Source organism: Cibotium barometz, chromosome 19 (genome assembly GCF_041138505.1).
Source record: "Cibotium barometz isolate CiBa-2024 chromosome 19, ASM4113850v1, whole genome shotgun sequence".
Taxonomy (NCBI): Eukaryota; Viridiplantae; Streptophyta; class Polypodiopsida; order Cyatheales; family Cibotiaceae; genus Cibotium; species Cibotium barometz.
This window is the reverse complement of record NC_141064.1, coordinates 49,666,782-49,680,425: the sequence shown is the minus strand read 5'-3', so window position 1 is coordinate 49,680,425 and position 13,644 is coordinate 49,666,782. Positions and strand designations below refer to the sequence as shown.

Sequence of the window (13,644 nt, the reverse complement as noted above, 5' to 3'; positions counted from 1 at the left end):
AAAAATTTGTGTTACATGAAGCATACCTGAGGAAGAGGCAAAACCGCAATCAAATCTACAATAAAGCTCCTTGCCAGGTACCGTTTTGCTATAAGCACTGGATTAGTGACAAGCTCTCCTCTACCAAGGACGTGTGAAGATGGAACTATAAAGCCTGTTCGGAACTTGATTCCCATGTGAAACAAGAAGAAGAGGTCCGTTATGCTTCGCAATATCGTGACCACAATTGCCAAGCGTGTATCGATCTCCAAGCACACCCTCTCGTTTACCACTGGTAGGTAATAGAAGAGAGGGTCTATGAAAAGTGCAGCTAAGCACGAGAGAACAAACACCCGGTTCCACCTATTCAAAAACTTGTCCCTTGGATCCCATATCTTGCTTTGCTTCGACTCATAGCCTTCTGAATGCACCTTTGCAGCTCCAAAACGGAGGAATCTTCTAAGCCCACCTGAGCCTGTAGAGCTTCTTTCAGGCCCTTTCTTTGCTAGAGAACCTTGTAGGTAATTATCCTCGACTTCGAACGCATACTTACTATACACATCAGTGCTTGCTACTGCATTATTATGGAATCTGGCCAAAAACACCATAATGAGGTGTAAACAATCAACTCATAATGGCACTCAAGAGGCATGCCACCACTACTAAAAGTGAGAGCCAGATATGCATTTACAAACGTAGTAAAATTTACACATAGGGCAGTCCGTGAAGTGTGGACAGGTGGGCTATGGAGGGGCTGGATTGCTCATCCATGAGCAGCCACCTCCTGCCCATCACTAGATGCTCTCACACCAGGGACAAGTGAGTTATATGTGTAAGGGGCCATAAAGAACACTTCAAGAACGGACAACAAAAATGCAAGAATTCAATGCCCATGTTCAACCACCCCATTTACTACACGGCCAAAAACCTGTTTTTACGCGTGATTTTTTAAATTACTAAATCACCATGGTCTCAAAGAGTATGTCAGCTTGCCTAAACCTTACCAAACACTGATGACATCATATGTGTCATCCTAAGTCATTGGACGCATGTGTCATGCTAGGCTACCAGTCAGGGTTAGGGTTAGGTGTGGACATCGTTAGACCCATGACATCATATGCATCATCTTAAGTCATTGGACGCATGTGTCATGCTAGGCTACCAGTCAGGGTTAGGGTTAGGTGTGGACATAGTTGCCAAATATTTCAGAAATGCTCCATAAGAAACGGTGACGTTTTTTAAATTACTAAATCACCATGGCCTGAAAGAGTTTGTCAGCTTGCCTAAACCTTATCAAACACTCATGATGTCATATGCATCATCGTAAGTCGTTGGACGCATGTGTCATGCTAGGCTACCAATCAGGGTTAGGGTTAGGTGTGGATATAGTTGCCAAATATTTCAGAAATGTTCCATACGAAATGGGCTTGTTCAAAAGTTTCAAACAGGTGGTTTTTTTTTCTTTTTTGGCTTTTTTTTTGGGAGGGGGGGGGGTGTCTTTAATAATGTTTTGGATGGAATTCTAACATAGATTAGCAGAAATCATGCAAAAAAATTCTGAGCCTCGGGTAAGGCAACAGCGCACACCAACCCAAGGCTCGTGTGGCAGCCTGGTGGGCACCCTAGATAGCTGTGACCAATCCCGTCCTGCCCACGTATGAATTGGCAGGACTGGCAGGCCAACAAGCCCAGTCAGGCTGTTGGAGCAAGTCAAGTAGGAGCAGCAACAGGCTGATCCCCTTCTCCCAACCGACCAGCACTCCCAGGGGCGTACAAATAGAGCCCCCTGCCCCCAACATGAATCATCCAATATTCTACATCTCAAAGAGCTTCTCAGCACACCAATACACACATGTTTGGACAGCAAAGAAACCATCTGGCAATCAGCGTTTTCTTGAAGATCTACACACACACACACACACACACACACACACACATAAGATCTTTGCATGTGCATCTGCAACAACTGAGAACAGCACGGATTGATCGCCTTTTGTACTTACAAACACTCAATTGTATTTTCATTCTTTGTACATAAAACAAGATTTAGGATAGGATTATGTGTTTGTGTTTGTGTTTGTTCGCCTTCCATGACACATCTATCTCTTTTCATGTGATCACGGCACTAGTAACTCTCCTGAGCACTCCTGATAGCATCCGATGCACTGACTAGCTATCCTCCCGGAAATCTCTAGCTGAATCAATCCAAATACCCTTAAGTCCCATAGTTACTAGAAATGCAGCTTGAAAACCATACATCACCATACTCAAACTGTAATCAGTACCCGAATGCTAGTCAGCTTACATCTACGTTTTGGTTCAGCAGACATCAGCGCTTTGCTTCAGCAGCCATCTGCGTTTTGCTACAGCATACATCAGCACTTACATCAGGCTTACGTCAGGGCTTATATCATCGTTTATCTCAGCCTTCATCAGCGCACATCTGCGCTTACCTTCAGCATATCTTGTGCCAGCCCTTGGGACAGCAACCCTCTCTGCTACATCGGGACAGCAGCCCTCTCTGCTACACATTGGGACAGCTGCCCTCTCTGCTTCAGGTACGCAATACCCGTGTCACCATAGCTTGCACCACTCGGGACAGCAGCCCTCTTTGCTTCAGGTATGCAGCACCCGTGTCATCAAAGACTACACCACCATTGTCATCGGCGTTACCTTTTTCCGCTGCCACTATCACCTCGGAGTGGTTTGCCTCACATCGACGCAAGCCTTCGTCATCGACCGTGCTTCAGCTCCGACGTCATCTCTGCTTCAGCACTGGTCTTCTTTCTGCTCATAGTCACCTCTCATATGAGGGCTCTTGTACATACCTGCACTCACCCTTTTATATATATTCACTCACATATTTCATGCTGTGTGGTTTTACTCTGATCTCTCGTATATCTGGTCCTTCCGTCCTTTTGCCCTCACATGGTATCAGAGCAATCGTGAGTAAAGGGATTGAAGACCTCAAGAGCACACAGCATGGATCGTTTGCCCGCACTCCCGCAGGACCGATTCTTCTCACCAGAAGATGCTTCTCCAAACTCTGATCTGGACCACATAGGGAATGGGATTTCTTCCTCAGCGGAGAATCCTGTTCAAGAACATACTTTGGGAGACGATCAACCCATGCACATCACCTCATCCACACCACCTTTGCTACGTCAGGGCTTATATCAGCATTTATCTCAGCCTTCATCAGCGCATACATCAGGGCTCACATCCGTGCTTACCTTCAGTATATCTTGTGCGTTTTGGCACAGGCCTTGGGACAACAGCCCTCTCTGCTACTTCGGGACGGCAGCCCTCTCTACTACACATCGGGATGGCAGCCCCCTCTGCTACTTTGGGACGGCAGCCCTCTCAGCTACACATCGGGACGGCAGCCCTCTCTGCTACACATCGGGACGGCAGCCCTCTCTGCTTTGGGTACGCAGCACACCTGTCACCAAAGCTTGCACCACACGGGACGGCAGCCCTCTCTGCTTCAGGGACACAGCACCCGTGTCATCACCACCATCATCGTCATCGATGTTACCTTTTTCCGCTGCCACCATCACCTCGGAGTGCTTTGCCTCACATCGACGCGAGCCTTCGTCATCGACCGTGCTTCAGCTCCGACGTCTTCTCTGCTTCAGCACTGGTCTTCTTTCTACTCAGAGTCACCTCTCATATGAGGGCTCTTGTACATATCTGCACTCACCCTTTTATATATATTCTCTCACATATTTCATGCTGTGTGGTTTTACTCTGATCTCTCGTATATCTGGTCCTTCCATCCTTTTTCCCTCGCATCAAGCCCTATGTGAGCCACTCTGGCATGGCAGCTGTGAGCATAATCTCATTGAAGGCAGCGCGAAGGCTACCTTCCATGAGGTCCCAATGGCGAAGAAAGAAAGAAGCAAGAAGCCCATCCGCCCCTTTGCATTTGCCCCTGGGTAATGCCTTCACCGCCTCCACCAGCTCCTCAACAGTGAAAGGGGTCAATAAGAAAGACCGAAGGGAGGGGGGAACCACCTCTCTCGTGTGTCTCTAGACTCTCTCGCGTGCATCCATCACCTGGGGGGATAATGGGGCACTAGTGAGAAGAGACCGGAAGAAATCCGTGGCGATGGCACTCACCTGCGGGGGATCGGAAACAATAACTCCATCGTAGCCTACCGTCTCTCCTCCTGTGAGGGCTGGCTATCTCAAAGAAGTCTCCAGTAACTTTGTCACTCACCTTAGTCCAAAATGAGGCCCTGGCATGGTATCTATACTCCACCCTCCTCTCCTCAATGGACCGAATCTCCGTGCAGGTAGCAGTGATCTGACTCTCAATCCACCACAGGCTGTCCGGGGAACTCTCCTGAAGACGCTGAAAAGAGGCTAGGCCCCTCCTCAAACTCCTCTCCTGCTCGCGAAATCCCTCCAATCTCCTCTAGGCTGCCTCCTGTAAGAAAATACTGACCTCCCCAAGGCCCTCATCCAAAGTGCATGCTGCAGATCCTGAGGAAAAGTCCAAACCCGCCCATATCTGCTCAATCCGGCTACAAATCTCGAGGTCTTGAATGAGGTTGTCTGGAATCTTGGAGCTCGCATGTTTGTCATGCCTCCATGGGTCGTCTAGGGACAGAATAACTAGGGCATGATCTGAAAATGTAGTGCCTGCCAGAATACCAACCATGCCTCCATAACATAAAACCTGTCCAACCGAGAGAGGTTGGGGCCAGTGCTCTGCCTATCCGATCGAGAAAAGCTAAGACTCCCAGGGCTGCGCCCAAACTCTGGAAGATGCCAAGGGTCCTATCCCCTAAGAATCAGTATCATCTTCTCCCATGCAGAGTACTCCACCCCTAAGACAGTGGCCGTGCCACCTCCAAGTCTGTCCTCTGCTGCCTCTATCATGTTGAAGTCACCGCCCATGCACCAAAAATCAGCCTGGGGAAGGGCCTGTCGGACAGTGCTCCAAAAGATAGCTCTACCTGCAGTCACATTCAGGGCATAAATGTTGAGGAAGCCAACACTATCCTCTCCAATCAGAATGGTACCCCACTGAGCACGTCCTGGAACTATGACTCCCGATCCTGTCCCAAATGGCAGAAGCTGCTCACTGACAGAGAGAAACACTTCTCCCTGCGTCCCTGAAGGGCCGAAGGATGGAGACCCTGGTAGAATCTTCCCGCAGTGGCGGTACGCCCCTCGGTAAGATGGTGCTCCTGAAGGAAAAGAATGTCAATAGATCCCCCCACCATAGCTCCATGCAGCTCTCCTCTAAGGACGCCTCGTCTCTGAAAGCACTGAGGCCCCCCCAAGCCCTGAATGTTCCATGAGACAATCCTCATATCAATCTGTGTGAGGCGGAACTACCAGAACTGCCCTCAACTCGAAGAGTCTTGGGCGCGGGCTTAGACGGGGAATAGTCACAATCTGTCCTGGTGCAAAGTCGCGCCAAGTGGGCGTGGATCCTGCCCTCCATGTACTGCCACTCTGCGCGAGCGCGAGAGTATGCATACTTCGTGCTCCATCGATCACAATGGAGGTATCTATAAGAAAGGGGGAGAGGTACTGTGAGAGAGGTATGCATGAACACAAAAAGCAGCACCTCCAGGCTGGAGGTCACCATCTCCCCTCCCTAGTCTCTGTGTGCTGATCCACCAAGCTCCATCTTGGCCAAAGGCCATAGATAAGTAAGAACGTCGATGATCCGGAGATCCTGCAGATGATGCAATAGCTCAACTGCCTAATTCTGTATGGTAGCGACCACCAACTCTGGATCCCACAATCTCGGGGGCTGCGCTCAAGAGGAAAAAGAAGATCATCGTGCCATTCTCTGGTGTAGAGGGTCTGGAGTGGTGGAAGACCACACATACCCAAATAGGGGCTACGGTCTCCTTGAACCTGTCTGTCCCTTCAGTCGGAAGACACCAGAAGAAACTATAATCCATAGGCTGCCCCAAGATCTTGGGGGGCCCGCTTGGAGACTCAAGTGGGAGAGCCCTCACTGGTGAGGCCGCAATGGTCATCTCCATCGGCTCTACAAAACGATGAATCAGGTGGCAAACGGTACTCGCCGGTTGTCTCCTCTCCCGGTCAGGGGCTGCAGGGGGCCTGTCACGTGCATGCCACGTGGACATGCTTCCGCCCTGATCTAGATAGGCAGTAGGACAGAATCAGACACCTTTTAAGGCTGAGTGGGACAAAGAGAAGGCGTGGACCAGGCAGCAACCCGACAGGAGGAATACGCCAAGAATGTGCTGGTCAGCCAGTTTGGGTCTAGTCGGCCAGTTTTGTAAGGGGCTATATAAAGAGGGCCAAGGTCTTTGTCATTCATTCAAGTTCCCACTTGGAACTTGGGTCATAGGTAGGAGTACAAGTGATCTTTTTCAAGGGAAGCTAAGCTTCCAACATGGCATTGTAACAGACAAGTATATGAATAAGATTTTGAGTAGGTTAGGTCACTGCATTCTCTCTTGCGTTTTTACCCAGTTGTTTGTGCATCAAGCATCCAGTGGGAGTGCTGCGTTTTCCATTGAGTGATGATCTGGCCACAGAGGCTTTCGCATGTGACATTGGTATCAGAGCGCCAGCACTCAGCAGAATTTTCAGTGCTCCAAGAGCAGGCCCAAGAGAAGGTGCACAGACTGAGGCAGGGAACACAGCTAAGGGTAGATCTCCAAAGGAGGATGGTCGGTGTTCAGCAAAGCCATAGGGAAAAGGCAGTCCATGGGTGGGTGCCAAAGGGCATACCAGTGAGCCCATAGGAATACTGGTTCCAAGGGATGGTAGTCATCCAAGGGGGGAGCGAAGATGCCAGTGTGATCGGCCTTAGGGAAGGACACCAAGACCCCGTGTTCAAGGGATAGGGCATGAAGGCAGGGGGACTCAGTGGATCAGGATGCAAGTTCTTCAAGTGGAGCAATCGCGGAGGATAGCAATGTTTCCAAGTCAAGTCAAGTTGCCAGACGTCCAAGGATGATAGTGAGGAGACACGGCAGGGAATGAGGGATGATGACAGTCATCCAAAGAGGTAGGTTGGATCCCTGTCATCAAGTTTAGCAGGGGGGGATGTCACGTGCATGCCACGTGGACATGCTTCCGCCCTGAGTTGGACAAGCAGTAGGACAGAATCAGACACCTTTTAGGGCTGAGTGGGACCAAGAGAAGGTGTGGCCCAGGCAGCAACCCGACAAGAGGAATACGCCAAGAATGTGCTGGTCGGCAGCATTAAATGCTGGTCGGCCAGTTTGGGTCCAGTCGGCCAGTTTTGCAAGGGGCTATATAAAGAGGGCCAAGGTCTTTATGTCATTCATTCAAGTTCCCACTTGGGACTTGGGTCATAGGTAGGAGTACAAGTGACCTTTTTCAAGGGAAGCTAAGCTTCCGACATGGCATTGTAACAAACAAGTATATGAATAAGATTTTAAGTAGGTTAGGTCACTACTTTCTCTCTTGCATTTTTATCCAGTTGTTTGTGCGTCAAGCATCCAGTGGGAGTGCTGCGTTTTCCATTGAGTGATGATCTGGCCACAGAGGCTTTCGCATGTGACAAGGCCAACGGGAATGCTCTAGAGAGGCGGAGGGCGGGGGAGTCGTAGCCATGGAGAAAGAGGAAGGGGCAAATGGAGTGATTGCGGGAAGAGTCGGAGGCGAGGGTGGGGGGGAGGCAAGGGGGAGTGGGAAGGCGGAGAAGGATGCTGCTGAGAGGTATCCATCGAAGAGGAAAGCTACTGGGGAAGGCTCGATGAAGCGAGGGTGGGGTCAACCTGCCCCACTGGGCACCAAAGGCCAGAGGAGAAGTCGCAACAAGGAATCGGCCGCCACCTTGGGGGGGGGGGGGGGGGGGGAGCCTCTCCGACCGGAGGGAGCCCACCGTCTGCAGGTGGGTGCTGTGAAGTGCTCGAAATGGTTCTCTGACAAAAACAAATTCTCCTGCATGTTGCCAGCCTAGCACGCATGGCGGCGACGCTCAGCTCTGGTGCTCGGCTGGCGACCAGGGCGGGGGCCAACCGTCTGCCACTCTCCGGCTGATGGGTCATCCATGGTCGGAACCTGGTGCTCCACGGCCTGGGAACCTGCTCCTCCCCTGGCCCCCTGATGAGGATCTGAGTGGGAAGTAGGAGGGGGAACCACCGGGGGCGATCGCCTAGTCAGACGCCGAGGGCAAACTCTGGCTAGATGACCCATCTGTCTCCAAATAAAGCATTGGCCTGGACGGCCGGAATACTCCACTCGCTGCATAATGGGATCGCCCCGAAGATTGGGAATAGATATCATGTAAGGCACAAAATCCGGCGAGGCAATACAAATGCGAAGAGATGGAATCCCCGCTGCTCATGTGAGGGCCGCGGCAGCGGTGGGGGGGGGATTCCATCACGCTCCCGATGGCACCACCAATCATTGGGAGAAGAGGAAGGTATTCCTTCTTGAGGCCTAGAAAGCAGACTGTCACGGGAAAGCGTGAAACTCCAACTAATGGGTCAGATGCCAGGTCGAAGCCGTGCTGCCACCGTGCAAAGAAGGCCTAGGCCGTACGCAGTGCAATGGGGCTCAGCTGCATGACAAGATCAGACACCGTTAGTGAGTCGAACTCAACCTAGTAGTAGCCGCGCCCCAAAGGATGAATATCTACGATCTTTGCTGGCGCACCTAGGAGGCTAGCCTGAAGATCTCTGAGTTGGCCACGCGTGGGGCGGCTACCGACAATCTTGCATACCAAAGTGGAGGCCTCTAGGGATGCGACAGTTGTAGCGAGAAGCTGCAGGTCCGCTTCGGAAAACGAAAGGCAGGTAACGGCGGCCTCGATCGGGGGAGACGAAGCGGCTGCCATGGAGTCCTCCTGGGGGCGAAGACCAGAAGAGGCTGAAACTTGCCGAGACAATGAAGAAATACCCACAACCTGAGGGCGCTGCCAGAGGAACAAGGACAGGCTAGAGATGGCGGAGAAGAGAGGAACGGGAGGGGCGGAGGGCACAAAAAGGAAAAGAAAAGAAAAAAGAAAAAAGAAAAAAGAAAAAAGAAAAAAGAAAAAAGAAAAAGAAAAGAAAGAAAAAAGAAAAGAAAAGAAGAAGAAGAAGAAGAAGAAGAAGAAGGAAAGAAAGAAAGAAAGAAAGAAAGGAAAAAAACAAAAAAAAACAAAAAAGGGAAAAAAAAGGCAAAAGGAAAAGAAAAAGAAAAGAAAAGGAAAAGAAAAAAAAGAGAAGAAAAAGAAAAGAAAAGGAAAAAAGAAAAGAAGAAAAGAAGAAAAGAAGAAAAGAAAAGAAAAGAAAAGAAAAGAAAAAAGGCGGCGAAGGGTAAGAGGGCGGGCTAAGGGAGGGGGGGGGGGGCGGGGGGCGCGCGCACACGGAGAGGGGGAGGGAAGGGCTAGCGGAGAGGGGCAAGCGAACAGAAACAGAGGCTACGGAGGGGGTGTCTCTGGCGGAAAAGAAGACAGAAGAGAGGGGGGGTGGGTCGGCGCTGAGAGGGGGGGTGGGGCAAGCGCAGCTACTAGCAAGAGGTGCCGAACAAGTGTGCTTATCAGCGTTTCTAGAGGGGAACTTTATGGGCTGATTCTGGGCAAGATGCAATCAAGGCCAAAAGAGACTTTGATGCAGGTGAAGAAGCCATGTGAGAAGGCAACTTCAGGGAGGCTTTAAAGGTTTGACAAGTATCACTGTCATGTGCATGATCAATGCCATGTACCATCCTCAGGTGCTGATCCAGAAGAGGCAGCCAGATAAAGACTATGAACCAGATAAGAACCAGAAGCTAGAGCAAGGAGTGTAGATAAGGTAATAGATTGGACTTGGAGCTAGGAGATGGAATGATGCACTGTCGGCTGAAACTGAACCAGGAAGCGCTGTCGGCTACTTACAGAAGGTGGGCGGCTGGACCAACCAGAGGGCAGCGCTGGATTTTATGGATTTAAGGGGGCAAGACTGCTGGCCGACCAGCAGTCAGCCAGTTCTCCAAGAAAGTAGAAAAGCTATATAGAGGCCAGAATGCTCCTAGATAGAACCATTCAATCCTCTAGGGATTGGGTCTTAGGGGTCCGAGTAGGGACCAGATCTAGGGTGTTTACCACCTTTTTATGAAGGCAGCCTAGGGCTATAGCAAAGTACCCTTTTTGTACTATATGAAATATACTGAATTTTCCAGCACATCTCTCTCTCTCTCTACTCTCTCTCTATATTTGCGTTTTGCATCAGATGGTTTTCAGGAGTGTTTAGGGCTGAAAGAAGACTCCCAGAGCTTCCGCGTGTTACATTGGTATCAGAGCATCGGGCAGTTTGGAGACCGGGCCGGGATTTCAGAGAAAAGGGTTGCCAGGGATGGATGGATGACAGAGGGACTTCGGGAAAAAGAATGGGATGACGACGGTCATCCAAGAACAGGTTGGAATCAAGCCATCAAGTTTAGCAGAGGGGGACACCTTCAGTGGGGGTCTGAGCTTTTATTGCAAAGACTTGTGAGGAAGCTAAGTGGACACTACACCAACATGGTCAAGCTGTGGTGTTTGACACACGTGATTGGGTTCTATAGAGCTTTTGAAAGGAAAGTCAGAGGCAAAGTTACACTTTGTTATCTTGCGTGATGCAAAGTGTATGGAGGAGGGTGACTTGGCAGATTCACCTCATGGGATAGAACTTTACCTCGAAGCTAGCTTGGAGCCTACCATGGAAAGTGCTCAAGCAACAGAGTGGGAGTCTAAAGCATTGCCTGATGCTCAAGAGGGGGGTTTCTCCGTTCCCTTGTCATAGACGCACTCAAATGGGATCTAGGAATCGCTTGGTGATCTCTATATGGTCCACCCGAGGTTCTGAGAACTGACAATACATATGCTTGCAGGACTTCTATGATATTTTATGGTATCTTTTGGCTTGGTTATGGTTGGAAAAAGATTGGGACGCTAATCTTTACCATATGGTCTTGGATGTACTCATATTTGTGTATGGAAATATTTGTACATGGAGCATCTTGCATGTATTTGTCTGTGATGATAATGCTAAGTATGGGTCCTATGGGATGGCCATATTTTGGAGCAGTTGGGACATCACCTTGAGACATGTATATTGCATGGAGTGGATGCTTGGTTTTTTATGACCCTTGTTTTGTGTTCATCTTTCTTTGTGGTGTTATGTTTCACGTTGGCAGAACTTGAACATTCTGGTTGCACTATGGAGCGCAATCGAGGACGATTGCATTCTTTCAAGAGGGGAGCTGAAAAATATATGAACCACCTCTTGCTGCCAATCCGGCAGCCATCTCGCATGTCCAATTGGTGACCACTTCTCCGTCCATCTTCCCATTGAACTTATGAGGCTTCAAAAGCTTCAATAATTGAACTCATTACTCACAAGGGATGGAGGAACCGGTAGTCCCCGAAACATCAAGCTGGTGAATGCGAACACAAACATTCCTACAATGTTAGCATGGTGTGTGGCAAGTGGTGCTTGGCAACTAACTATTAAATTTATAAAAAAAAAATGGGTCTCACAAAACTAACTAAAAAGATTTCCTTCATCAAATGGAAGAACTAGGAGTACATCACCAATTTCTCAGAAAAAGCTCCGAGGACCGAAATACTACCTGACAAATCTTTTGCTTTGCCCATCCATCTTTAAAAACTTGCTATCAGGAAACATATTGCAGACACCTTTTGCTGTTCGAACTAGATTCGATGATTAATCTCAGAAGTGGAACCTCGTTATCTGGGCCGTGGACAATATTAAAGCAGCAGCTCTAGCAGGTAGTCCGTAAATGCACATCTCCTATGAGTGATCCATTCTGCAACAACCCATCAAGACAAAAATTCAAGCACATAACAATAGGCTCGAAACACATTTCATGGATGTATGCCCGCCCATTCCCATGAGCTATGAACTAAAGATCTGCTCCATACATACATTTATCATTTGAAGGACATGGGCAAGTATGTGAAACATTTTTTATAAAGGACTAGGTAATGATCACATCGAAAGTCACTGTACAAGCCAGATTTAAAAGACTAGAAGCAGATACAAGAATGAGAATAATTTCATGCGCTTAGGATTAATTATGTGATTTGTACTCTAGATTTCTCTCTGGAATTAGAATAGATTCTATGTATTAAGGGTTATATGTAATTAGTGTTTACCTCTGTATAGAGAATTACATTATGAATTACAAGATTTATTATAGCTTTGTACGTTTGATATGGCAGTTGACCCCATGGCAAGGAACCTTGATGACAGCAAAAAAAAGAGCCAACACACACAGACACACACACGCATAATTAAAAAAAAAAAAAAGGACAATTTTCACCACATAGATATGTGAGGAGAAATTGAACGACGAATTAACCTCAATTCACAATTCTGGGTATGCTAACCTGCACAAGGCACGTCTTCTGAGAATAGAAATTGGGCAATCTAAGCTTGGTTAGGTTAACAAAACCAGGGTTGCTTAAGGCCGTGGATCAGCTCCGTCTTGTTGGTCTGCAGAGTGAATCCATCTGAGAGATCGGCGTAGACTTGGTCGACTGAGGAGAAGTCAATTCCCTTTGAGAACCTCATTTTTATCCTTATCAGCTTTACCTCATAGTAACTTTTCTCCCCGTGCACAAGTTCGATTATTAGCAAGATATTTCTGCTGTGATTGTTAAGTTAATTATATCCGTGCATACTTTGTCTAAACTATAAGAGGGAGACCCATACATTTCAGAGTACATTGTTGAGCCATGACATGTAGCTAGCCTACTCAATGAAAACACATATTTTGTTCGTGTGTTTAATCACATCTACTCTATTATCCACACTAAAGAAATACTTATCTCCCCCTAACGCTCTCACCCTCGAGCGTGAGGGGGAGTGTGAGAGGGAGTGTGAGAGGGAGTGGGGGTCCAGCGTGAGGGGGAGTGTGAGAGGGAGTGGTCGTCTTATCGCAACCTCCATTTTCAGCAGTGCCCAGCTTTCCTTTGGCCAACAACGTCAATAGCTTCTACTCGAGCCTCAAAGCGAACAACATCAACTTCGTCAACACCTACTCCACACTATGGACTATGCTCTCCAGCCTTGTTCACGGTTATAGAACTACCAACCATATTCTCACAACATCATAGCCTCTGTTTTTAGTGTTTCCCACCTTTCCCTTGGCCAACGATGTCAACAACTTTTACCCCAGCCTCAAGGCCAACGACATCAACTTTGTCAACATCCACAAGCTTTCCCTTCGTCTCAACACTCCACCAACTTTGTCAACAACAGCCTGCTCCACACACTGGGGGCTATGATCTCCAGCCCTGTCCGACCTTACAGAATTGCCATCCGTCTTCTCACAACACCACAGCCTCCATCTTCAAGCATTGTCCAACTTTCCCTTGGCCAATCATGTTAACAGCTTCGACTCGAGCCTTAAGGCCAACGACGTCAACTTCGTTAACATCTACAAGCTTTCCCTTCGTCAACACTCCACCAACTTCGTCAATAGCCTGCTCCACACTGTGGGCTACGCTCTCCATCCTTTTGTTCGGCCTTATAAAACTGCCAAGGCTCCAACAACACCTTCATCCATCAGCAACATCACCTTCATCACACCTAATGTCTCACTACTCCTCCAAATAGGGGTGGCAGTTTGAGCATCCCTTTCCTAAACGCAAAAGACTTCTACTACCTAGCCTATTATCGGTTTTGCTCTGCTGAGAAGAGAAGGCAAAATTAGTATGAGAGA

General features: G+C 48.6%; 1 protein-coding gene across 2 annotated transcripts in view; it reads right to left on the bottom strand.

Annotated features, from left to right (window-relative positions):
• The window catches only part of LOC147628708 (protein CNGC15b-like), a 39,409-nt gene extending 26,813 nt beyond the window's left edge, over positions 1–12,596 (bottom strand). The window contains exons 1-3 of one of the 2 annotated variants that reach the window (XM_086813936.1): positions 12,308–12,596; positions 11,527–11,724; positions 27–570 (exon numbers count right to left, since the gene is read on the bottom strand). In XM_086813936.1, the coding sequence (XP_086670062.1) occupies positions 27–570; positions 11,527–11,582 (600 nt within the window). In that variant the 5' untranslated portion in view covers positions 11,583–11,724; positions 12,308–12,596. The remainder of the gene's footprint in view (positions 1–26; positions 571–11,526; positions 11,725–12,307) is intronic. The other variant, XM_086813937.1, reaches the window with a different exon arrangement.
• Between the last annotated feature and the right edge of the window lie 1,048 nt (positions 12,597–13,644).